Here is a 23,952-nt window from a genome sequence, read left to right as displayed (position 1 = left end):
GACTAGTGCAGGAAGTGAAAGTGACTGGCCTTGTTCTGCCTCCTCAAGCAGAACGAGGAACAACAAGTAAATAGGAGAAACGGGGGGAAATCACTCCCGATCCAGTGTGACGGAGAGAAGTGGACTGGCCAGTAACTGCTCCAGAGTTTGGGGGTGTTCACAGCTGGAGGCAAAGGTCATTAACCAGATCTGTTCTAGTTCTGATCGTTCCCACACTTCAGCAGGGGTGGAGGGCAGGTGTTTGGATCTGGGATCCAGAGACAGGCCCCTCTGCGTTTCAGGCACTGGGAATGGTGCTTTGCAAGCCCGTGAAAGAAACGATCCCTGCACCAAGACGCTGTCACTGGGAAATTTAGCAGCAGAACTGTACTGGTCTAATTATAGTGCTACAGTTATCCTGGGAAAACGCCCCGTACGGACGCTCTGGTTCTGAAATAATTCTACTGCTATAATTACACCTGACAGTTTAGCACAGCTGGTAAATTCCCTCTGTAGACTCATAGACTAAAGTCAGACGGGACCATCATGATCATCTAATCTGACCTCCTGCACATCACAGGCCACAGAACCTCACCCGCCCACTCCTGTAATAGACCCCTAACCTCTGGCTGAGCTACTGATGTCCTTAAATCATGGTTTAAAAACTTCAAGTTACAGAGAATCCACCATTTACTCCAGTTCAAATCAGCAAGTGACCCATGCCCCAGGCTGCAGAGGAAGTTGAACCCCCCACCTCCCAGGGTCTCTGCCAATCTGACCCAGAGGAAAATTCCTTCCAGACCCCAAACATGGTGATCAGTTAGACCCTGAGCATGTGGGCAAAACCCACCAGCCAGACACCTGAGAAAGAATTCTCTGTAGTAACTCAGAGCCCTCCTCATCACCGGCTGTTAGAGATAATTGCTGCTAGCGGTCGCAGATCGGTGACCTGCCATTGCAGGCAGTCCCATCATCCCATCCCCGCCGTAAACGTATCCAGCTCAGGCTTGAAGCCAGTTAGGTTTTTTGCCCCCACTACTCCCCTTGGAAGGCTGTTCTGGCACTTCACTCCTCTGATGGTTAGAAACCTTCGTCTCATTTCAACCCTAAACTTCTTGATGGCCAGTTTATGTCCCTGTGGACAAGACCTGAGACAAATGTGAGGCACAGGACAGAACCTGTCTCAGAGGTACCATGGAGGAAGTCGGTCTTACAAAGGGGTCTATAGGTGTTACCAGCTCTGCCCATTACTTTGGGGTACGCTGATTTATTAGGGTTCTCTTTGGGGGTGGGGGTCTGTACTTCTATCAATGTACTGCTTGTGTCACTTGTGTTCTCACACGGGCTCTGCTTCTCCCTGCTGCAAGTTCCCTGTCAATGGAGCTGTCCTGCAGGACCTAGGTTCCCCGGGGCTGGGTTCCTCCCAGGGCCGGCTCTAGGCACCAGCCGACCAAGCACGTGCTTGGGGCAGCACCTCAGAAGGGGCGGCCAATGTTGGGATGGCGGGGGGGCGCTCAAGGTTTTGTTTTGTTTTGTTTTGTTTTGTTTCGGCCGGGCAGCGCAAGGGTGTTTTGGTGACACGGCGCTGGGGGTGGGGGGGGGGCTTCGGCGGCGCTGGAGGGGGTGGCGTGGCGTGGCGGAGTTTGGCCAGCCTGGCACGGCGCAGCATGGCACTCTGGGGGTTTGGCCAGCCCGGCACGGCGCTCTGGGGGGGGGGGGGTTTGGGCGGCCCAGCGCAGTGCGGCGCGGCGCTCCGGGGGTTTGGGCGGCCCATCCCAGCGCTCCGGGGGTTTGTCCAGCCTGGCAAGGCGCAACGCTCAAGGGGTTGGGCAGCAAGGCGCTTGGGGGGGTTGGGCGGCCCGGCGCGGCGCTGCGGGGGGGGCGGTGGGGCAGCCCGGCGCGGTGCGGGGGAGGGGGGGGGGGTCGGCGGCGCAGCACGGGGGGAGATGGTGTTACGGCAGGGTGGCGCTCTTCTTTTTTGCCTGGGGTGGCAAAAAAGTTAGAGCCACCCTGGTTCCTCCAGCCCCAGAATCAGACGCACACACACATTAACAGAGCGTGTCTGAGCGGACCGAGTAAAACAGCACTCCCCAGCTGACCCCTTATATGCCCCAGGACTCAGCAGGCTGGGTCGAGCAGGACTTCCAAGCTGTCACCCTCCTATGCCCCAGGTTCAGCACGTCCCTATCCCCACTGTCACGTTACAATTGTTCTGGCAGTAACCCACTGGATGAGCAAACCCCACAGGATTTTTGGGCGCTTTAGGGATCTTTAGCTTAGGTACAAGAAGTGTTGCTGCAGAGAGTAAGAGAGAGAGAGAGAGAGAGAGGGAGGGAAGCAACCAGCTTAACCATGAAAGTTATTTATTGCCAGGTAATAACCATACAAGGGGAGCCAAACAAACAAAGCAGTGATAATATTCAATCTAGCTTACATTTGATTATAAAAGTCAGGTGTAGAAAACTAGAACTGATCACACAAGTCTGGGTCAGAAGGCTACACCGAGAGAGAGAGAGATAGAGCTGGGTTCTCACCACTCCCTGAAGCTTGTATCTATTGGGGGTCTCAGGTGATGGTGGTAGCGGAGGGTCCTGAATGCTGGAGACAGGCAGAGCCCCCAGCACAATCAGTCAGGAGAAGATGAAGGCCCAATGGAACTGATGCAGATTTTGGATCCAGGCATCAGAGCACTTGAGCATGGGCAGGGCCGGTTCCAGCGTTTTTGCCGCCCCAAACAGTAAAAAAAGTAAATAAATAAATAAAAGCCGCGACTTCATTCTTTGGCGGCAATTCGGCGGCAGGTCCTTCCCTCCGAGAGGGACCGAGGGATCCGCCACCGAATTGCCACTGAAGACCCGGACGTGCTGCCCCTTTCCATTGGCCGCCCCAAGCACCTGCTTGCTGTGCTGGTGCCTGGAGCCGGCCCTGAGCATGGATAGGGGTTTTTGTAGGGAAAGACCAATGGTTCAAGGGAGAACACTAGATTTGTTTATGGGTAAAGTGATGGCTCAAGGGAGGATACCAACGTTGTTTTGTTCAGGCTAGAGAATAGGAACTGCTCATTCCTGGCTATGGGCGGTGTTCCTTCCAGGGAGCTCACAATGCAGATAGGCAGCTTCAGTATTGTGGATATCAATAAAGGATTTATTACTAGAATTGGTCTGACAACTACTGAGCTGGGTGTGTGCAGGCGTGGGTACATTAACAGCTGGAGCAGAGATCCCCCATCATGCAGTGCTTCCCTGCTTTTCTGGTCCCAGAGTTCCCTGTGGTTCTTGCCTTGGAATCTCTGTTCTCCATTCTGTATGTTAATGGGGATGCCTCCCTGACCCATCCTTGTAGCAAATGAGGCCAGGGAAGTTTCATTAATTCTGTCCCCCTTGTCCAGAGGGGTCTAGGTGTCTCCCCCACAGCCCTTTCATTGCTTTTTGTAAGTCTTTCTTCTGATCGGCTTTGGGTGGGGAAGGTCTTCCGGGAGTCAGCCAGGCTGGGTACTGCGCCCTGGTTCCCCAAGAACACAGAGCTAATGGGGAACGAAGGAGAAACGAGAAGGGGGCTCGGCCTGCAGAGAGTCAGCGGAGCAGCAGGAAAGAAAGCGGTGGTGATGAATACAGACGATTGGGAACCAAAGCGGGAGCGAAGTCGGAGGTAGGCAGAGCCCTGGCGGGGGCAGAGTTGGGTGCGTGTCTCTCTCCAAGCTGCAGCAGCCCAGCAGCGTGCACCGCGGTGGGACGCACAGTGGGCGGGAGTCACAGACGCAGGCTGCCCCTGGAGGCGGGTCCGTGCTGCATGGTGGCAGGAGGCGGCAGGCAGCCCCGTCTGAATCCCTGACTCGCACGTGGATGAGTCTGGACAGCTCCATTAAGGGGCGAGGAAGGAGCTCATTTCATGGCTGAGTTGTTTTAATACCTTAGCCGCAGCAGGAGAGCGAGTCAACTCGGCCCCGCGTCGAGGAGACGGGAGATGCTGTGCCGCCATCACGCAGGGCTCATGCGCCCGCAGCCACTGCACCTGGGCAGGATCGATCCATCCCCTGCAGCGGGAAAGGCTGTTTCGCTGGCGTCCATTCGCACTGGGCCCCTTGTGCCGGTGCACGCTGGATTGCTGCAAGCACGGCGTGCCGCGCGGCGGCATCTCAGAGCCTGCCACGCTGCCTGATGGCAACTGGCTGCAGGGAATTGTGGGATCCTGGCTGGCATCATAGGGAATTGTGGGTCAAAAGCCCAGAATTCTCTCCATCCATCCCATAATTCACCACACGTTCATGCCTTTCCCGAAGTGCTCCCCGCCACCAGGGCAGGGGCCCAGAGATCAGCAGCGTTAGCATGGGACCAGTGATCCTGGTAGCCGGGGCAGGGCTCCCCAGATCATTAAATATGCAAAACCTCCAATTCTTAGACAGCTTCAGTTAGTTCTTTCCAATCTCTTTTGTTTGTATTTATAGTTATAGTTGAAGAAGTTCATGCGGACTGATCTTGAGAGGGGCCCTCACCAGACGGGCCCAGAGAGACCCAGCCATCGTCGCCACCTCTGCCGGCTCCAGCTCAGGCCAAACACCATCAATGGGGTCAGACTTTAACAACAGCAGCTCAGCTTAACTCACTTATTCGCCCCCTGCGGCCCCCCCATCTTTGAACCCAGCTAAGAGACTGTCAAACAAGCCGTTTCCCCTCGTAAAAACTCTCCCGCTCAGGGGAGAGGGAACAAGGGCTGGTGTTGAAATAAAAGCCCTATTGACAACTTTATATTATTTCGCTGTTTTCCCTTCTTTTCTGTTTCTTTAATAAAAGGTAAGAAGGATTTTGAAGGGGGTGTTTGCTCCAGTACGATGCAGGCTGAGGTCTCTATAGACCAAACCCTGGACGTGGGTTAATGTTGTGTGGTGTCGGACAGTGACTGAGTTGTGTTAACGCCTTTAACTCAACTGGCCCCTGCTGCTAAAGCTAAAAGAGAACTGCCGTCAGTCGCATCACGCCTGACACGCGGCTGGGCAGGTCCAGTTCCACCCAGCAGGGGGCAGTAATGACCCACACACACGATCCAGCTCAGAATGTCTTAATCTCCTTTCCGCGGCAGGCTTCAGAGGCGGGGAATAAAAAATCCAGAAGAACAAAGGTGGAATTGGAATTCAAAACGGCCCTGCCAAGACCATGTCTGACGGGCTCTGGGCCTGCGTGTGCCAGAAACCTGCTTCTCTTGCCTTGGTACTTGCTAATGACAAAAAGACCAACCAGTCCAGGCCTCTTATCTCATGTTTCCTTTGACGTCTTAGGCAAACCGTTCCAGCCCCTGGCTGCCACCTGCCGGGAAGATTTCCATCCCTTCTACGCTGCCGTTGGGGAGCACATATTAACCGAGAGCAACGGAGCCCAGCAACTAAGAACTCCAGTTTAATAGCAAACGCGTAGGCAGACCGTCCCGTTTCCCTTTACGGACAAGAGACACGGAACCCATCCAGAAACCTTCAGCCGCTTATGAGGAAAACTGCAGCAAATTCAGCAATTTAGTTAACATCACGGCTGTGCTGCATGTGGAAACGTCATGGCCGCAGTGGGTGGAGAACTCAGATCCTCTCTCCAGAAGCTCTTCCACCACGAGAGCTCTAGGAGAATGACGGTTAGCAGCACAGGGACTATGAAACACAAATGAGACATTCTCGATCCCATCCGCTGGGATCCCAGGATTCGGGAGCAGCAGTTGCCGCTAGAAGGCCAGATTCCATGATGGTGACAAGCACCAGGACCCTGCAGCCTCCCGGGGCAGACTGATTCCGTTACTGGAGCACACGGGGCTGCTCACTGGCAGGCCAAGGCGCCCTCTCTGCCCTCCCCAGAGGGACACTCATTCTCAGTTTGGGTGGGCGGGGGAAGGAGACACCCCTGTTCTCCCCCCACCAGGATCCTCTCGCTGGCTCTGCTGACAAGGAGCCCAGCCGCGTCCCGATAAGATGGATTCATTGTCTCGGCAGCGTGGGCAAGATACGCAATGAGAACAGGGCCCGCAAGGCCCGGCCTGCTTTGTTTCAATTACAGCGGCTGCTGGAGCGAGACGACAACCCCGCTCTTGACGGCAGGAGCAGGGGCTAGAGGTGCCCTTGCCGGCTGCTGGGAACAGGGGAGGAAGACAGATTGCTCAGTGTAAAGGATCAGAGGGAGGAGAAGGAAGGGGAACAAACTATACCCTCGAGAGAGCGGGGGCAGCTGGCACGCATTGGCCCCACGGGGCCTCTGGCGATGGCTGGGCAATCCAGGCACACCCAAGAGTTCGGGCAAGTTCTACAAGACAAGCCAACAGCTTGGCTGGCAAAGCCCGGGGGGACGAGATCAGTGGTCATGAACTGCCGAGCATCGATGAACCACTGCCCTCTCCTGGCTGGGCTCAGAACGGCTCTGCTGCGTGTCACAGACCCCTGACGGCTAGGGGAGATTCCCCTGTAGCACAAGCAGTAGGAGTCTATGCTTTGGGAGTCGGAGGATCAGAGCGGCTGCCCCAGTGACGTGCAGCACAGCGAGAACTGGGAGGTTCTCTGGGGCTGTGCATCTGGCTAGTGTAGAAAGATAGGATTAATAATAATAGAATAGAATAGATGGAGATATCCTATCTCATAGAACTGAAAGGGACCCTGAAAAGTCATCGAGTCCAGCCCCCTGCCTTCACTAGCAGGACCAAGTACTGATTTTGCCCCAGATCCCTAAGTGGCCCCCTCAAAGACTTAACTAACAACCCTGGGTTTAGCAGGCCAATGCTCAAACCACTAAAGCTATCCCTCCCCCCTCAATTGTAGCTGGTAGAAAGAGGATGCCGCCGGCGGCTGGTTTGCCAGCGGCCACACCAGTCCTGCCACAGGGATCTAGATGAAGCTGCTGCTAAGAGACGTTGCTTCCCCTGGGCTCTTGCCAGCAGCACCTATCCCCCTTGGAAACAGCTCCTCTCCCTGGGAGATTGACGGGGTCCCCGTTTCCTTCGTGCTGCCTGCAGCCGACTGTCCCAATCCCGGTGCAGAATCCATCCTCCGGGCAGCTCTGCCTCTCCTGCTGACTGCCGGGGGAAGCTGCTTCCCAGGCAGCCGGGCAAGGATCTCACTTAGAGAGCAGCAGCTGGGGCAGGAAACAAGCTATTCTCCCTGCCCCCACTAAGTCTCAGGGACATTGCAAGAAACCTGTGGTGAACCAGAACCTTACGGCTGCTCTCACGCTGCGCACCACGCCCAGGCAGAATACATAGCACCAGCAGGGAGAGCTCTTGGGGTTTCCTGCTCCAAAACCCTACCGCTGGAGCAAGAGTGGACGCTCCTAGGGCAGTACGGGGCCTATGACACACAGCAGAGCAGTGTTGACCCCATCCAGTGGAAGGTTCTGGGGACATCCCTCACCACAGAGCTCTCTGAGGCCTAATGGATCAGGTCCCATCTGCAGGGAGGCAATGTCCCCCCTACTCCCAGGCCGGAGCAGAGCAGGAACCACTCAGGAGGGAGCAAGGATGCCCCCAGCACAGGCCAGCTGGGGATAAGCAAACAGCAAGGCAGCCTTGAGAGCCTGTTCTAACAACACGAGGGGGAAGAGAGATTCCCCCGGCGCTGCAGAGGGCTCCGCTCGCAGCCAGCAGCTGCACCTCTGAAGTCTCCTGTTCTCTGGCAAGGCTCCAGCTGCTCCCTGGGGCCCTCTCCTCGGGGGCTGCAGCTTCTCCGCCTCGCTCTGAAGAGGAACCAGGTGGGGCTGTTTAGGGTCCTCTGTGGGATTCAAACCGGTGCCTGCCTGCGGCATCCCCAGTTTGCCAGGAGACAAGTTATTTACCAGCTGCACCTGGAGGGACACCTGCTGGTACTTCAAAGAACTGCACCAGGCACGACAGGACCTGACCAGCGGTGATAGGTACAGTACCTGAGCGCCTCACAGGCCGTACTGTATTTATCCTCTCACACCCCTAGGCTGGATCCCCATTGTACAGGTCAGGGAACTGAGGCACTCGAGAGACTAAGCGACTCCCCAAGGTCGCACAGGGAGTTTGTAGTACAGCAGGGAATCAAACCCAGGTCGTGCCCTAACCAGTGGGCTGTCCTTCCTCCCAGCCACTGCAGAAGCCAGAGACACAAAGGCTCCCATCCTGCAAAGCGCCCCCCCTTGACAGCATCAGCCCCCAGCCCCACACCACTGACAAATCAGAACTTCCTCGAAGCAGCCGGGCTCAAACTCAGCTCCTCGCCCTGCAGCAGTGCAGACCCCAGCCGTCTCCACTAAAGGAGAGCCGCTGCGCGCAGTCCCGGCCACTGAGCAGCCCTGGGGCCAGCCAGCGGTGGACAATGGTGACACAGGCACTAGCCAGCCAGCCAGCCCGCTTGCCTATGTGTGACCACTAGATCCTGACAGTCAGGCCTGGCCAGCCAATCACAAGCCCAGAAGGGGGCAGGTTTGGTCACTGCAGCACCCCCTTGTGGTTCATATGGCACTAGTCACCCTACCTCAGTTTCCCTCTGGGCCATCAGTGGTCCAATAGCCACCTCCCACGTAGCCCAGCACTGACTTACCCCAAAGCTCCACCCTTCCAGAGTATCCAAGCTCCCAAACATAACAGAAACCTGGGAGGGGCAGCCATCCCAGTCCGTGGCCAGACCCAGCCGTTCCACCCAGGGCCTGGCTTCACTAGTTAACGCTCACCAGGGCTCCCTGCTTCAGGCCTCAAGGAGGCTCTGACGGGCCCCCGCCTGGCTTCTCCTCCCAAGTGAGAGCTGCAGCCCCACTCCCTGGTCCCAGTCAGCCCCCAGCTGGGCTGGGCAGGATCTGCCCCCTCAGATCCCGCCTCCAGGCCCCACACCTGCGGCAGCTGCAGCAGGGCAGGGCTGACTGAGGATTGTTGACAGGTGATTTGCAGCATCGGCATGTTCCCCTCACTGGTTATATCCTAGATTGAGCTGGCACCAGGGGCAGGGGAGCGGTTCTCTACATCAATGGCATCACCTGTTTCTGAGTCACTGCTAACTCGGAACAGGAACGGTGGAAGGTCCCTAAAAGTGTGGGGGGGTCACCGGTGCCCAAACTGTGCCCCCCCCACACTGCCCCTTTCCCCGAGGCCCTGCACCGCCCTCCCACCCCTTCCCCCCTGAAGCCCCATGCTTACGCTGCCCCTTCCCCTGAAGCCCCAGTCCCGCGCCACCTCTTTCCCCCAAGACCCCCCCGTTCACGCCTCTCCACCCTCTGCCCCCTCGCTCACCCTTACAGCTGCTAAAAGTGGGCGGGGATAGATAGCCTTCCCACTTTGAAAAGTGGGGGTGGGCCTGGCCCCCCTCGACTTGCAAGAAAGTGACCTTGAAAGCTTAGGAACTGATGTCCTAACAGATAAAGATCTAGATGGGCCCCAGTTGGTGTCTGCTACAGACCCCCCAAATCACACCAGGGAGCAGGGTGGCTGGCTCTTATCTAGCATGTGCTGGAAAAAAAGGCTGTGTGATCATGGGGGACTTGAGTCTGACTGACACGTGCTGGAGGTCTCAGGCCACCAGGCCTAAAACATCCTTGATTTTCTAACCATTACAGATGACGCTGTCCGACGCCGGGGAGTTCTGTATCAAACCTCGTCTTGACAGCTAAGGAGGAACGGATCCCAGAACTGAAACTGAACGGCAGCTTAGGTACAAGGGATCGTGACTGTACCACGTGTGTGAAAACAGAAGCAAGTCCAGACCAGGAGCACTTCCGTGAGTGGGAGCTGGGCCCCACTGGAGACCTGCATTCACCTCAGGCTCCATGGCCGCTCTAGGGTCACCCTTCTGTCAGGGCCACGGTCTCTCCTGCTACAAGTGCAGCCCCGGCCCGAATTGAGCTCCCAAACTCTCCTTAACACTGTCAGTGCCAGTGGGGGGTGTACACCCCATCACACCCCCTTTCCCTCATGCCAAGGACTCTGTGTCTCGTCATACCCCAGGCTGCATGTCCCCTATTCTTCCCAATCCCCCCATCCTCCCTTTCCTGCCATACCAGGATCCCCCCTTTCCCCTCTCCCCACGCCAGGAGTTCTGTGTGCCCTCCCATTCCGCTTGTGCCATGGGCTGTCTATGCCCCCCATTCCCCTCTGCCCTCCCCAGTCTCAAATCTTCCTGTCTGGGAGAGACGTCTCTCGTGGTGTTAACATGGTGAACTCGGATGGGAGGCTGGGCACAGGCTGGCATTGCGCTGGAAGGTGGTACTGCCAGCCGTCAGCTGGGTCTTTGATCTATAGCCAATCACAGACCTGGGTGAAGCTGCGGGGTCTGGTACCCACTGAGGCCCAGAACGTTCCCTTGCGTTTTGGAATCGATCGCACGTGGCGTTCAGAAGTTATTGCAGTACAGACGCAAATGCACCGAGGCCCAGATCTGCAAAGGTCTTTCGGTGCCTAACTCCCAAACCTGTGAGGATCTGGGCCTGACCTCACGTCTCTCGGCCAGTTAACCCCTCGTGAATACTTGGCACTCAGTACACACAAGGTGGGGGAGGTCTCTCTCAGCACCAGAAGTAGGTCCAATAATAGATCTTACCTCATCCACCTTGTCTCGCTAATATCCGGGGACCGACAGGGCTACCCCCAAGCTGAGGCTCTCAAAGGGCTTTGCAAAGGGGAGGCGAGAAGATGTGTGTTTGCCTTACTAGCCCCATTTCACAGAGCAGGAAACTGAGGCCCTCTGAGATGAAGGGCTAGATGCTGCCACCTTGATGTAACTCAGCAATTAGCCCTGCAGAAACGATGGGGTGACTCGCTATATGAAGGGGGCAGAATCTGTGAAGGGACTTGCCCAAGGTCAGTTGGACAATGGGGAATAGAAGCCCGCAGTCCTGGCTTGGAGTCCCCTGCTCTAACCATTAGTCACCCTGACGGTCCGTCGTCGTCCCCCCGCCAGCCTGCCCTCCCCCCACCCCAGCCCCGGATTTAAGCAGCAGCTGAAAGCATCTTAAGCAATGTAAAAAAGTACAAACAATGGAGCTGCCTCCTCATCACGAACTAGCACACAAGTCAGTCCGGCCGGAAGGCTCTGGGGAGCTCATTACTGGGACGGAACTAGCAAGAAGGGAGCCCAGGACTGGAACGGAAGAGGGGCGGTGGGTTGGGATTGAAGGACATTGGCAGAGCTGTGGGGAGATCCCAGGACTGGAACGGAAGAGGGGTGGCGGGTCGGGATTGAAGGACATTGGCAGAACTGTGGGAAGATCCCAGGACTGGAACGGAAGAGGGGCTGTGGGTCGGGATTAAAGGGAATTGGCAGAGCTGTGGGGAGATCCCAGGACTGGAACGGAAGAGGGGCGGCGGGTCGGGATTGAAGGGAATTGGCAGAGCTGTGGGGAGATCCCAGGACTGGAACGGAAGAGGGGCGGCGGGTCGGGATTGAAGGACATTGGCAGGGAGATCCTGGGGGTAAACCAGCCCTGATTAGAGGACGAGCTACACTTGGGTTGAATTAGGTGCTCCCAGGATAAAAAGAGCAGGAAGTTGGCAGGAAAAGGGGAGCCCAGGAAACTGCAGTTTGGGTGTAGAGCGTAAGAAAGCACCTGCAGGGGGAAAGTGGAAGAAGCTGGAGAAATCTGTCCTGGGAGAGCCCGAGTGAGAGGCCCTGAGGAAGGAGAGGGCTGTGACCACCTGGGGTGAAGCCTACACAAGTCTGTTCGTTTTCAAAGCCGTTGTGCTGGCTGCAGGGAGAGAGACACTGAACTAGCGTTGGGGGCTGGAGGGGCAGTGTGCCGCGAGGACTAAATCAAGGATCCCTTCTGGGGACTGTTCAAATTCTGGTGTGAACTGGGAGTTCTCCAAGGGCCCCTGAAGAGACGGGGTGGCCAGCGAGCCAGGGTGCGGTAGGGCAACCTCTGTCTGTGAGGTGGCGCACAAGGGGCAAGCAGTGGCCACGCGGCTAGCGGCAATGTGGTGGTTTTGTTTTCCAGCAGCACCGTAAAGCCTGAAGCCACACAAGGGAGGCAGGACAGCCCTTTCCTCCCCACAGGCCGCAGCTGAACCGAGTCCCAGCACACGTGTTTCACTGACAGACTCGGAGGGATTCCAGCCCCATCACTGCTACTCCCTTATGCTGCGCTCCGTGCACAGGGCCACAACCGTGAATCAGGGCAGAGCCCTTTGCCCCCAGCCTGCACCTCTCCTGGGCGGCACCCTCCGTGCTGGGCCTCCTGGGACAGCCAGCGCAGACTGTCTGAATGTACAGTATAAAGCCACTGCTGTGACATTTGCTTGCTAGAAGACAAGGGGGGGGTGTCTCCTCTCGGCTTGCAAGGGGCAGGTCGTGCTCTGGAGTGAATTTCAGGAGGGCTAAGGCCAAGATGAAGACGAGCCACCTTGGGAGAGCCAAGCAGCTGTCAGCCTCCGGCCTGCCTCGTCTTCCAGCCATCCCAGCGCTTCTATCCCTGTCTTGGTCTCTGCACCATACTCCCTTGGCCTCCTTCCCTCTCAGTCGCCCTCTGCCCGACAGTGGCTGCTTTGGGTTAGACTGGCCCCAGCAAGTCCTGTTTGGTCCAAAAGCAGCGGACGTGCCCAGGGGTCCAGCTGCTGCTCCCATGTCTGGGGAGCTACCATAGGCATATATGGTACAGACCCCTCTCGGCACGTTCCCCAGGGAGCTGCCCTCCAGCCCCAGCTGGGGCTGCCGCAGGGGCCCGGGTATGACCAGAAGCCCAGGAGAACGTCCCATTTTGCAGCCACCCAGCTTGCAAAGCCAGGGAGCTGCATTCCTGGTGCGGAAGGCTGCACAGAGGCCGTCTCATCCCCCCTGCCCCTGGGGGAGAGGATGTGGCCTTGACACTGCTTGCTACGAAGCAGGGTGGAGAGTGCTTTGCCCTGGAGGGGGACGGCCAATCGCAGCTGGCCTCTCTCCTGTCCCGACCCCCTGCCCACCCCCAGGAGCGCCTGGCTTGGGTGCCAGACACACCAAGGGGAGAGGGGAGAAGACCCTGAGCTCGACAGTTTCCTTGCTGCCCTCCTCCCTACACCGCAGGGCCGGGGGAGCCCCCGGCCTCGCCCGCTTGCTGGAGAAGGAGCCTGTGAAAAGGGAATCCCCAGCCAGGCGCTGTGGAAAGCAGGGGTGGGTCCGGTTCACGCCAGAGAGGTTTATTTGCACGGTTGTTCTGCATGAGGGCTCTTTAGCCCTCCCCGGCCGTCCCATCACACCCCCTCTCCCCCACCCATTGGGGCCCATGGGACGGCTCCCCTGGCCCTGGCTGCCGCCCCGGCTGATGGGTTTGTGAGGGGCAAGGGCTTGTGGCACCATCGCATTTAGGCCTGGGGGAGGGATAGACGACATGTGCCCTTTCAGACTGGCCAAAGTTGGGGGGGACGGGACGTGTGGGGAGAAAAATAGGGTCAGCAGATCTATGGGGCTGGGAGAGCTTGGGGGAGGGGCAGGGAGGGCTGGCGAGTATGGCCCACTGCCCCATTCACGTCATTAAGTGCCCCAGTCTCACAGCAAACCTTCCCCCAGCCCCACACTGTCCCCCAGTGGCTGCCTTCCCAAGAGCAGGTGGGCAGCAGCTTCCAGGCGCGGGGATGGGACAGGGGCTCAGGGTTATAGGAACAGAGCCTCCCCCCACCCTCAGCACTTTGCCCGCAGCCCCTTGCCCCCCGGCAGAGGCCGGTTCTGACTCCCACTCCCCTGACGCGCTTTTCTGCGCAGCGTCGGCCCGTGGTGACCGGGGGAGCCCGGTTTGCGCCACGGGCTTCATTGAGCGCGGACAGGCGGGATCCGGGGAGAAAGGGGTCAGAATCGACCCCAGGGTGGGAGACTGCGGCGACGCCATGTGTCTGGGGCAGGGTGGGGGGATCTTCCCCGCGGACAGCTGCGGTGCAGAGGGAAGGACGTGGCAAGGAGGGGACGGGCCTCGGGGGTGGGGGGCCTAGTGGGGCCATGTCTGCTGCCAAAGGGGCTCGTGCTGCGTTCGCAGTGGCACTTTCAAAGAGGTTTCGTTTGGGTGGCGCTATACCATTCTCCACCACCGGGGAGCGCTGTGTAGGCGGGGTAGCTGTGTGTGGGAGGTGTCTGGGAGACAGAGTCCCACACTGGTGAATGAGCCCGGCCAGCCGGCCATGCGGTGACCTTGTGGCATTTCCACAGCACGGGGGTCTCCCCACCGAGCCCCCCGGGGCACCCCCTTTACACCACATCCCCTTCCTCCTCCTCCTCGTGTGCTGGCACCTCCGGCTGCTGCCTCCGGCGGTGGTCTCGGTGGCGGCTGTGGGTGTGGGAGGAGGCCTGGGGAGCGTGGTTGCTGCTGGCTCTGTGGTGGTGATGGTGGTGGGCTTTGCTCTTGTGGGGGGACAGCTCCTGTTCCTTCTCTTCCAGTTCAGGGGCCTGGGTGAGACTCTCGGGTCCCTCTGCCGTGCTGTTTGCCTGGGAAGGTAACATCAAGGGCTGGTGTGTTACACAGACGGACATGCCCGTACACTGCTTTGGAATGACTTGGCTAGGGGGTCTGGGTCACCACTGCCCCCTACTGGATAGAATCACAGTGGGATCATAAACCCTATATTGCCAACAGGGGGTGGAGAGTCTCTGATGGGGTCTAAATTAGCTGGTAGCACCCAAGAAACATCTTGGAGTCATTGTGGATAATTCTCTGAAAACATCCACTCAATGTGCAGCGGCAGCCAAAAAAGCAAACAGTGTTAGGAGCCCTGAGGAAAGGGATAGATAATAAGACAGAAAATATCGTGTGGCCTCTATATAAATCCATGGTACGCCCGCACCTGGAATACTGTGTGTAGTTCTGGTCACTCCAGCTTAAAAAAGAACTGGAAAAGGTGCAGCGAAAGGGAACAAAAAGTATGAGGGGATATGGAACAGCTTCAGTATAAGAAGAGATTAATAAGGGACTTTTCAGCTTGGAAAAGAGACGACTAAGGGGGATATGATGGAGGTTTATAAAATCATGACTGGTGTGGAGAAAGTGAATAGGGAAGTGTTATTTACTCCTTCTCATAACACAAGAGCTAGAAGTCACCCGATGAAATTAATAAGCAGCAGGTTTAAAACAAACAAAAGGAAGTATTTCTTCACACAACACAGTCAATCTGTGGAACTCCTTGCCAGGAGATGTTGTGAAGGCCAGAAGTATAACTGCATTCAAAAAATAATTATATAAGAACATTGAACGGCCACACTGGGTCAGACCAAGGGTCCATCTAGCCCAGTATCCTGTCTTCTGACAGCAGCCAATGCCAGGTGCCCCAGAGGGAATGAACAGAACAGGTGATCATCAAGTGATCCATCCCCTGTCGCTCATTCCCAGCTTCTGGCAAACAGAGGCTAGGGACACCATCCCCATAGGTGCTGACCAGAGCACCCACAGGGAAAAATGGTGGGTGCTGAGGACCCACTGGCAGCCCCCCCATCAGCTGCCCTCCCACCCCCCAGGGCCTCCCGCCTGCCAGTGGGCCCCGCAGATCAGCGCCTCCCACTCCCTCCCCACACCTTCCACCTGCCGTGAGCAGCTGTTTCATGGCGTGCAAGATGCTGGGGCGGAGGGGGAGGAGTGAGGATGTGGTGCACTGAGGGGGGGAGGGGGGAACTGGGCGGGGAGAGGCGGGGGGTGGAGCGGGGGAAGGGAGAGACGGAGCGGGGCCGAGAAGAGGCGGGATGGGGGTGAGGCCTTGGGGGAAGGGGTGGAGTGGAGGCGGGGCCTGGGGCAGAGCCGGGGTCTAGCACCTCCCGGCAGTTTGAAAAGTCGCTGCCTGTGACCATCCTTGCTAAGAGCCATCGACGGACCTATCCTCCAGGAACTTATCTAGCTCTTTTTTGAACCCTGTTATAGTCTTGGCCCTCACAACAGCAGTGATAAGTTCATGGAGGACAGGTCCATCGATGGCTCTTAGCCAAGGTGGGGTCAGGGCCCCACCCCCACGCTCTGGGTGTCCCTAAACCTCTGCCTGCCAGAGGCTGGGACTGGATGACAGGGGCTGGATCACTCGAAATCGCCCTGTTCTGTTCATTCCCTCGGAAACACCTGGCCCCAGCCACTGTCAGAAGACGGGACACTGGGCTAGATGGACCGTTGGTCTGACCCAATACAACCACTCATGTTCTTACCATAAACCCTATACTGCCAACCGAGAGTGGGGAGTCTCCTCTCCTGCGGTTAGCAGGGGGCTGTGCTAAGGGGACAGGATGGCAGCTCTCCCTGCCGCTGCCCTGAATGTCCCTGGGGTGCAGTATAGTGACCACCATGAGGCCACAGGTGGCTTGGTCAGGGGGATGGGACGGGTCAGTGCAAACGGGACGGGGGCCCTGTGGCTGCCCCGTGAGCTGCTCCGTACCTCCAGGCTGCTGTTGGAGTAGAGGGAGCAGTTGCCACAGACGTCCTTGGCGTAGGTGACGCGCACGGCCGACTCCACGTAGCGGAAGTGCAGGAAGCTGTAGGGTAACGGGATGTGGAAAGCCAGCCGGCCGCACCTGCAGAGCAAAGTCTGGGGATGAGTTACGGAGGCCGGTGTCCCACAGGGCAGGACGAGCCTCTTGGCTCAGCAAGGTGCATTGGGCAGGAACTCAGCTTGGTACCCCTAACCCTAATGGCCTTCGCCAGCATCTACCCCCTGCCAGCCTGCTCTCATCTGGTGCGTTCCATCAGCAGATCTCAAAGCACTTCACAAAGGAGAGCAGTGCCCCTGGTTTACAGATGGGGAAACTGAGGCACAAAGAGGGCGGAAGTGACTCGCCCAAGGTCACCCAGCAAACCAGTGGCAGGGCTGGGACTAGAACCCAGAGCTGCTGACTCCCAGTCCAGCACCTCCTGGGGTTCCCTATCAGTTAGGCTGAGATGCCGAGCTTCTCCCCAATTTACCTTAACACCAGCTCCACCTTCCCTCCCAGCCCCAAAAGCCCAGTGCTCCCCTAGTGAGAAATCCCCTCCGTCTCCTGCCCCACCTTTGCACCTTCCCGAGACACCTGCACGGAGCACTGACGTAAGAGCAAGGGCTGGTGTCGCCATTAGAATGCGCAAGACATGTGTGTGCGTGTGCGCTGCTGCCCTCTGCTGGAAGGAATCGGACCCACTCACGTGTTAGTGACTATGTCACCCTCTAGTGCCACGGGCACGAGACAAGTGTAAAAGCTGTAATGCTACCAACAGATCCCGGGGTTCTCCTGCAACTCAGGGGCTAGAGCGCGAAGGCCCGAGTTCGATACCAATGACTGCCTAGAATGGGGTCACGGATGGGTTATGCCAAGTGGGGCTGGGCGGAAGGAAAGGGGGGGAGGATTAGTGCTAACACCCCGTCCCTGTTCCCAAGCACACATGGGCCTCGGGAAATGCTTCTCCACCACCCTGGCTAGTGGAATGCCCAGCCCTGGGGGTACAAGGGCAGCTTTGGGCGTGGAGCCAGAGGGACATGGGGGGGCATCTTTGCCTTGCTTTACAATGGCTGTGGGCAAAGGGAGGGGGTTCTGGGGGCTGCGGAGCTGTTCCACCCTCGGCTGCTGTCAGTAGCAAGCCGAGGAAAGGCCAGCGCCTCTGGGCCGAGGGGGGGAGACGCACAGGCCAGCGGGGACTGGAGGCAGGTGGGAAAAACCACAGCTCCAGGACGGGCTTGTGACCTTCAAAGTCTGAATCCCTCTCTGGTTTCCTGGCAGTTCCCCTGCCCCAGCAGCACACCCCAGGACAGGTTGCTGACTGTGCTGTGTGATTAGCACCCCCGCCCCCAGGCTTTCCCAAGGGCCCCTCCACCGGCCAAAGTCCAAGGGTCCATGGAGCAGGTGATAGCGGGGTTAGGACAACAAGGCAGGGAGCAGGTTGCACAACCAAGCTGGGAGGGGGCGGGGGGTGCCGAGGAGGGGCAGGGAGATGGAGGGCCTTGGGGGCAGAGTGATGGGCACAGACACGGGGAAGTTGGATCCCATAGTGTGGGGGGTTTAGTCTGGCTGGTGATGGATCATGGGGCCGGCCCCCACATCAGTGGAGCAGGATCTGAGTGAAGTGACGCTCAGGGATTTGTACAGAGACTCCCTTGCTAGTCCCCTTGCTGGCCTCCGCTCGGCTGTCTGTCTGTCCGTCCACCCTCCAACTGTGAGCGCCTCAGGGCAGGGCGGCCCTGCCTGGCCCGCTGTGGGCACTGCAATAAATAAATTAACAATACCCCCCCCCCCCCCCCCCCCCCCCCCGTGGAGGGCTTGGCTGGCTCGGGCCCAGCTGTTCAGAAGCAGAGCAAACAGCTGGGGCGGCGGGGGCTGGTGCCCCCCGGCCAGGTTCGAGCCCCCCGGCCAGCAGCTACGTGGCCTTTGAGGCTCAGCGGCGGTAGCGTGAGCAGCAGGATAACACGGCACCACTGCTTGGCCTTTCCCTAGTTCAATACTCCCCGGATCCCCACGCGCTTCACTGGCACGAGTTCCCTCATGTCTCCTGCAGGGGAGGTGCGGAGCAGTTAAGTGACCTACCTAGAAGTCATACAGCAAATGAGCAGTGACACTGAAAATAGAACCCAGGCGTCCTGGCTCCCAGTCCAATCACCACTAGGCCACGCTCCCCTCTCAGGGGCGGGAATAGAACCCAGGAGTCCTGGCCTCCAATCTGATAACCACTAGGCCATGCTCCCCTCTCAGGGGCAGGAATAAAACCCAGGAGTCCTGGCCTCCAATCCAATCACCACTAGGCCACACTCCCCTCTCAGGGGCGGGAATAGAACCCAGGAGTCCTGGCTCCCAATCCAATAACCACTAGGCCACGCTCCCCTCTCAGGGGCGGGAATAGAACCCAGGAGTCCTGGCTGCTCCTTCCCTATGTGTGTCACTGGGTTACATCCCCCCCAGACCAGGCCAGCTGGGGGGTTAGCCAGGTCCCCGGAGCCCTGCCGCCTGGCTGGATGTGCTCCAGAACGCTGCCGGTTCTTTACCTTGACCCGGAACCATTGGCTCAAGGCTGCTCAGACACACTCGCGCCTGCTCCTCACCACCGAAGGCATACCGGCGAGAGCGGCTGGTGTGCCCCCAGAGGAGGGGCTGCCGGTTCCTAGGCACTCACCGGTCGTAGATGAGGAAGTCATCCTTGTCCCCGTCCAGGATCTGCCAGACGTCCGGCTCCAAGATCTCCTGCTGGTAAACGGGGACCCCCTCCGGGGCCCGGCGCTTCAGCTCCCAGAACATGGCCCTGGAGAGCGGCGCCTTCTCGTTCACGATCATGTAGCTGATGTCGGCCAGCCCGTCCTGGGCCAGCTTCTCACGCAAGCCCCCGAGACTGGGGAGGTGGGGAGAGCGGGGGTGAGGCACAGGGCCACGGGATCTGCCTCTTGCTTATGCTCCGTGTCCCGGCCACCCCGCCGCCCCCAGCGCAAACACCAAAGAGGAAGGACGTGACGTTGCCCCAGATTGCTGCCCCTGACCTCTGGGGATGAAAGGGGGGTCCATGGGCCTCCATAGTCCCTCTGCTGAGGCTGCCAGCAAAGGGGCCAATGCTGATTAGTGGCAATTGCCCACTGGATAATGGACTGAGAGACCCACCAGCCCACCACCGTTGCCATGTCTGCTCCCCACGCCCCCTTACCCAGCCCCATCCGGCCCCTGCTCACCTGTTGGCTTGCTTCAGACAGAACTGTCAGCTGGCCTTCAGCAGTGCCACCACCGTCACGCGCCCCAGCGCCCCTGTCATCGGGGCTGTCCCGTTGATCTTCCACTGAGGAGCCGGCTGGCAGAGCCGGGTCCTGTTCTCGGCCACTTCGGCCAGCGTGGCCGCCACCAGCCCCAGCAGGGTGGCCACGGCTAGGGCCGGGAGCCCCATCCTAGCCACCCCTCCTCAGCCTGGGGAGCGAGAGGCGTGTTAGAGACAGGCTGGCATTGACCATCGCTCTTGCATGGTTAGAAGGGGAGTAGCTGAGACACGAGACGGGGTCGGCTGGACACCCGCAGCCACTTTTCCCCCAGCGGAGCTCCTCGGGAGCTCCAGGTTAGCTCAGACACTAGCCCCTGATACAGACCCACGCAGGGGCACACGGCTCACCCTCACCTCTACAGCCCCTCCCCCAGGATCCCCCAGGACCCTTAGCAGAACGACTTCTATCTCCACTGCGCCATTTACCTGGGAGCATCCCAAAGCGCTTTACCAACAACGCTGTAAATACAGGCATTGTTCACCCAGCACTGAAATGCAGCCACCTCTGGGGTGGAACGCAGCAGCTGTGACCCACAGCAATGGCACCCAACAGAAGGGGAGAATTCCACACCCAGTGGAAAGAGTAGAGTCTAATTACCTGCTGGCTGGGCTAACACCCATTCTCTTGGGGACAGTGCTGGGGAGGTCTGCTGAAATACAGCACCTCCTGCAGCACAACACCCGCTCGTGCTGTGCTGGGGTATTGCAGTCAGCACCAACTCAACAGGGAGGGAGCCCCTCGCTGCACCAGCCCGTGTGGACCGAAAGCCCCAGTCACGTGTATCCCAGTTAATGTACGTGCACGTGTGATCCACCCTTAAAGGAGCCGGATCTTTTTAACAATCCTACCAAGCTAGCTGCCTATATAAAATCCTGCAGCAGTGAGTTCCACAAGCTAGTGTGCACCATAAACAAACACAATCTATTTCTCCAGGGATCCTGCCAGTGACCTAGAGATAGGGGCCCTCCCTAGACCCATTATCAAACCCCTTCATCCTTCAGCCCGTACATATTCTTTATGGGGTGGGAGGGAGGAACAGCTGCCACTTCAAAACAAAACCCAACCAAGCCGGTCCCAGCCTCCCACACTCTCACTGCTTGGGTGGACATAAAGGCTCAGCTGTGCCCACGGACAGAAACGCAGCTCCATTGTGTAGAACAGCTGCCGATTGTAGTGGCATGATAAGTCCCTGTTTGTACTGGCTAGCGAGCAAGTGGTGGCTTTTGCAACATTTGCCTGGTAGTACAGAGCTGCATTGATTTTCATGGGAGCGCCGCAAACGTAAGGCCGTTCAGTGCCCGCGCTTGACTAGAAGGCAGTGTTCGAATGGCTCGCCCATGCCAACGGGAGCTGGGATGTGGGTTCTAGCCAAGCTCTTGGAGGGGAATGGGGTCTAGTGGCTAGTTTGGGGATTGGAAATCAGGATTTCTGGGTTCTGTTCCCATCTCTGGAAGAGGAATGGGGCCTAGTGGTTAGATCAGGGGATTTGGCCCCAGTATTCCTGGAGTCTGTTCCAAATCCTGCCAGTGACTTGCTATGGGATCTTGGGTGAATCCCTTCACTTATCCGTTGCAGCTTTAGGGTGCCAAGAACAGTACTGTTGTGCCTCAGTTTCCCCACCTGTAAAACAGAGGCTATAACTAGTCTGACCTACCTTGCAGAGGGGTTGTTAGGGCTAATGAATTAGTGTGGTAAAGCACAGACACGCCATGGAAAGTCACTCTATACAGTGAGTGCAAAGTAGAAAAAGCCATTCAAAGCAAACGGCTCCATTCCTGCCCCCAGGACCCCAGTCCGGAGCGGGAGGGCTTGTCCCTAGGTGTTTAGCCCAATAATTGCCATTTCCCCCACTCGGCCCGTTCTGAAAGCTCCCCTGGTTACTGGTGTTTACAGCTGTCCCCCGTCGTCCTCCCCACACGGCCCCGTTTACTCCTGGTGAACGTCGCAGCTGCAGCTCATGGAATGATGCAGCCAAGATTCTAAACACCCAGCCAGCCAGCAACCCAGAGCACCAGTCCCCAGAGGCAGTCGCATCTACAGCACGTTATGGCCTGATGGTTACTGCTCTCCGGCAGACAGGCAAACAGAGCCCTCCGCGTGCATGGGGGGGCCGTTTAATGATGCTGGGGGGGAGGGGACACAGCATTGGGCATTTTCTGCCTTTTCCACTGGGAAAAATCTCACCCAGCTCTTTTCTGCCTTTCAGTTCCCTTGTGGGGAATAAATCCAGCCCGGCCCGATGGTTAACCCTGTGCCACACCTCTGCCACGCTGCACCAACACATCGAATGCAGAGCCCCGTAGACACCCCCCCAGCCTCGACTGATGTGAACCCCCTGGACACTGGCCTGAGAACAGAGAGACCGTTTGTAGTATCGTCCCTTTTGTACTAATTCTCTCTTGGCCCTGCAATGCCCCCAAACCCCTTCCCCACCCCTCCCAAGCCATGAATTTGTTCCAAGGCCCGTGTACAGAGCACGGCCCTGGCCTCATCCCCACAGGACTCACGACTCCCTGCACTTGTCAGGATCGGGCCCTTCACCCCCAGCCTCCTCGGCGTAGCCTGGGCCCGAAGGAAACAGACCGGAGATACTCTGCCTTCTCGTCGGTGTCTGGTGCCGCTGTCCTCGGGGCAAGCTCTGTGCTCTCCTGGGCTGGCCACGCACATCCCCCCCCCCGCCTCAGCCCCTGCCCTCCTTTTATCTCCTCACCGGCTTGCTCCACCCAGAGAGAGGGAGGAGGCTGGGGGTGGCCGCAGAGCTCCCCCACCCCCAGTGCCTCCCGGTGCCAATGCCAGCCCCGCTCCTTGTTCGCTCAAAGGCCCCTGCCCTGTCACCACCAGCTCCTCCAGGGCACAAAGCCCCTCCCGGCAGCGCAGCTGGGAAAAGGCGCAAATGTTGCTTTAAAAGCAGTCAAGTAAATACCCCCCCCACACACCAGGCTGGTGGGGGGGCGCTCCTGCCAGATAAGCGGGCCGGGGGTGGCACTGCTTGGATGGGAGACAAACCCACAGCAGGCCCTGATTGCTGAGTCAGTAGCAGGCGGTCTTAGGAGCCGGCACCAAGACGACACCTCAATTTTCTGCTGGCAATCAGAGGAGGGGAGTTAACCCTGGTGTCCCAGCGTGGACAATTCCAGCCGTAGTTTCAGCTCGAGGCAGGATCTTTCTCTGCTGTCCCCCCTCCTAAACCGCTGCTCTGGTTTGCCCCAGAGGGGGCTGCCCAGCAGTGGTCGGGGATGTAATCCCTTGTACAGGGGCTGGCGAGAGGGAAGTTTGTTGGCGCTTTGCTGTGCGTGGCTGGCACGGTTTGCCTCGCCAGGTAGCAAGACAGTGATCTCTCCGCCCTCAGGCCTGGTAGAGAAAAACTGGGGTGCTGGTAGGGGGTAGGCGCTGGTTTGGCCCATCTCTGCTCAGCGAGCAAGCCTGCCTGCTGGGGAAGAAAGCTACTAGGCGGGAGGGAGCCGGCTGGCTGGGGAGAGGACGTGGGCCAGGGACCAGTTAGGGTGAAGGCTATTGACAAAATGCTGCGGGGAGTTCAGGCCTGGGAGTCAGACTCACTGCATGCTCTTGAAGACATCGCTTAACCTTGGAGTGTCTGTTTCCCCATCTGTCCAAGAAGGATCTCAAAGCACCCCCCCTCCCAGGAGCCACACTACTCCCAGACTCAGGTGGGGAAACTGAGGCAGCGGGGCTGTGAGTTATCCCACGTTCCGAGACATGCGTGTCAGACAGGGTAAGAACACGGATCCGCTGGTGCATTAACCCATGACCAGGGGGCTTCTTTTTAGCACCTAACTTAACCCCCCTCTTGGTGTTTCTCTCTTTACCTGGGGGGAATTCAGCAAGGAAGCTTACAGGCAGGCCACTGAAGAATGGCCGCGCTTGGGAAGAGAGAGGGGAAACTCGCTGCCTGGCCACCGGGAAAGGGAAACACACGTGAGCTCTCAGCAAATATTTGAGCAGCTATGGCAGGGGGCTCTGTGCAAAAACATGATACGGCGGGGAAGGGCTCTGCTCTGAACCTGAGGCCCCGTCTGCAAAGACAAACAGGGCCGGGACCAGGGGTCCCAGGCGGAGGATTCGCGTTACAGGGAGCGCTCCAAGCGCACAGCGACATAGACAGTGCTCAATTCATCATGAAACCGGGGCTGGCTGGGCTCAAGCCATTTTTTAAACTTTCATAACTGCTGTGGCAAGCCCAGGGGGCTCTGAACTGGCAGCCCAGAGGTGCCTGCACTCAGCCCTGGCTCAAATTAAGCCCTGAGCATTGGCCAATATCTGCTGCCATGTGCTCCCAGTGCCCCGGCCCCAGCGGAAACCACCTCGCACTTCAGCAGGGCTGGTGCCCGTTGCTGGGCTGACGCAGCATAGAGGCTG

General features: G+C 58.3%; 1 protein-coding gene across 2 annotated transcripts; it reads right to left on the bottom strand.

Moving 5' to 3' along the window:
- Window positions 1–13,040: 13,040 nt before the first annotated feature.
- LOC117881911 (selenoprotein Pb-like) lies at window positions 13,041–22,263 on the bottom strand. 2 transcript variants are annotated; one of them, XM_034779736.1, is made up of 6 exons: window positions 22,159–22,263; window positions 21,142–21,195; window positions 19,495–19,723; window positions 18,951–19,163; window positions 16,255–16,390; window positions 13,041–14,332 (listed from the first exon to the last, which is right to left on the bottom strand). In XM_034779736.1, exons 3-6 carry the CDS (start codon window positions 19,701–19,703, stop codon window positions 14,096–14,098), a joined length of 795 nt encoding a protein of 264 aa, XP_034635627.1. In that variant the 5' UTR covers window positions 19,704–19,723; window positions 21,142–21,195; window positions 22,159–22,263; the 3' UTR covers window positions 13,041–14,095. The 2 variants fall into 2 exon arrangements, with proteins under 2 accessions (XP_034635627.1, XP_034635628.1); XM_034779737.1 differs by having other exon boundaries at window positions 22,083–22,180.
- Between the last annotated feature and the right edge of the window lie 1,689 nt (window positions 22,264–23,952).

This window comes from Trachemys scripta, chromosome 8, assembly GCF_013100865.1.
Source record: "Trachemys scripta elegans isolate TJP31775 chromosome 8, CAS_Tse_1.0, whole genome shotgun sequence".
NCBI lineage: Eukaryota > Metazoa > Chordata > Testudines > Emydidae > Trachemys > Trachemys scripta.
This window is presented reverse-complemented; position numbering and strand designations above follow the sequence as displayed.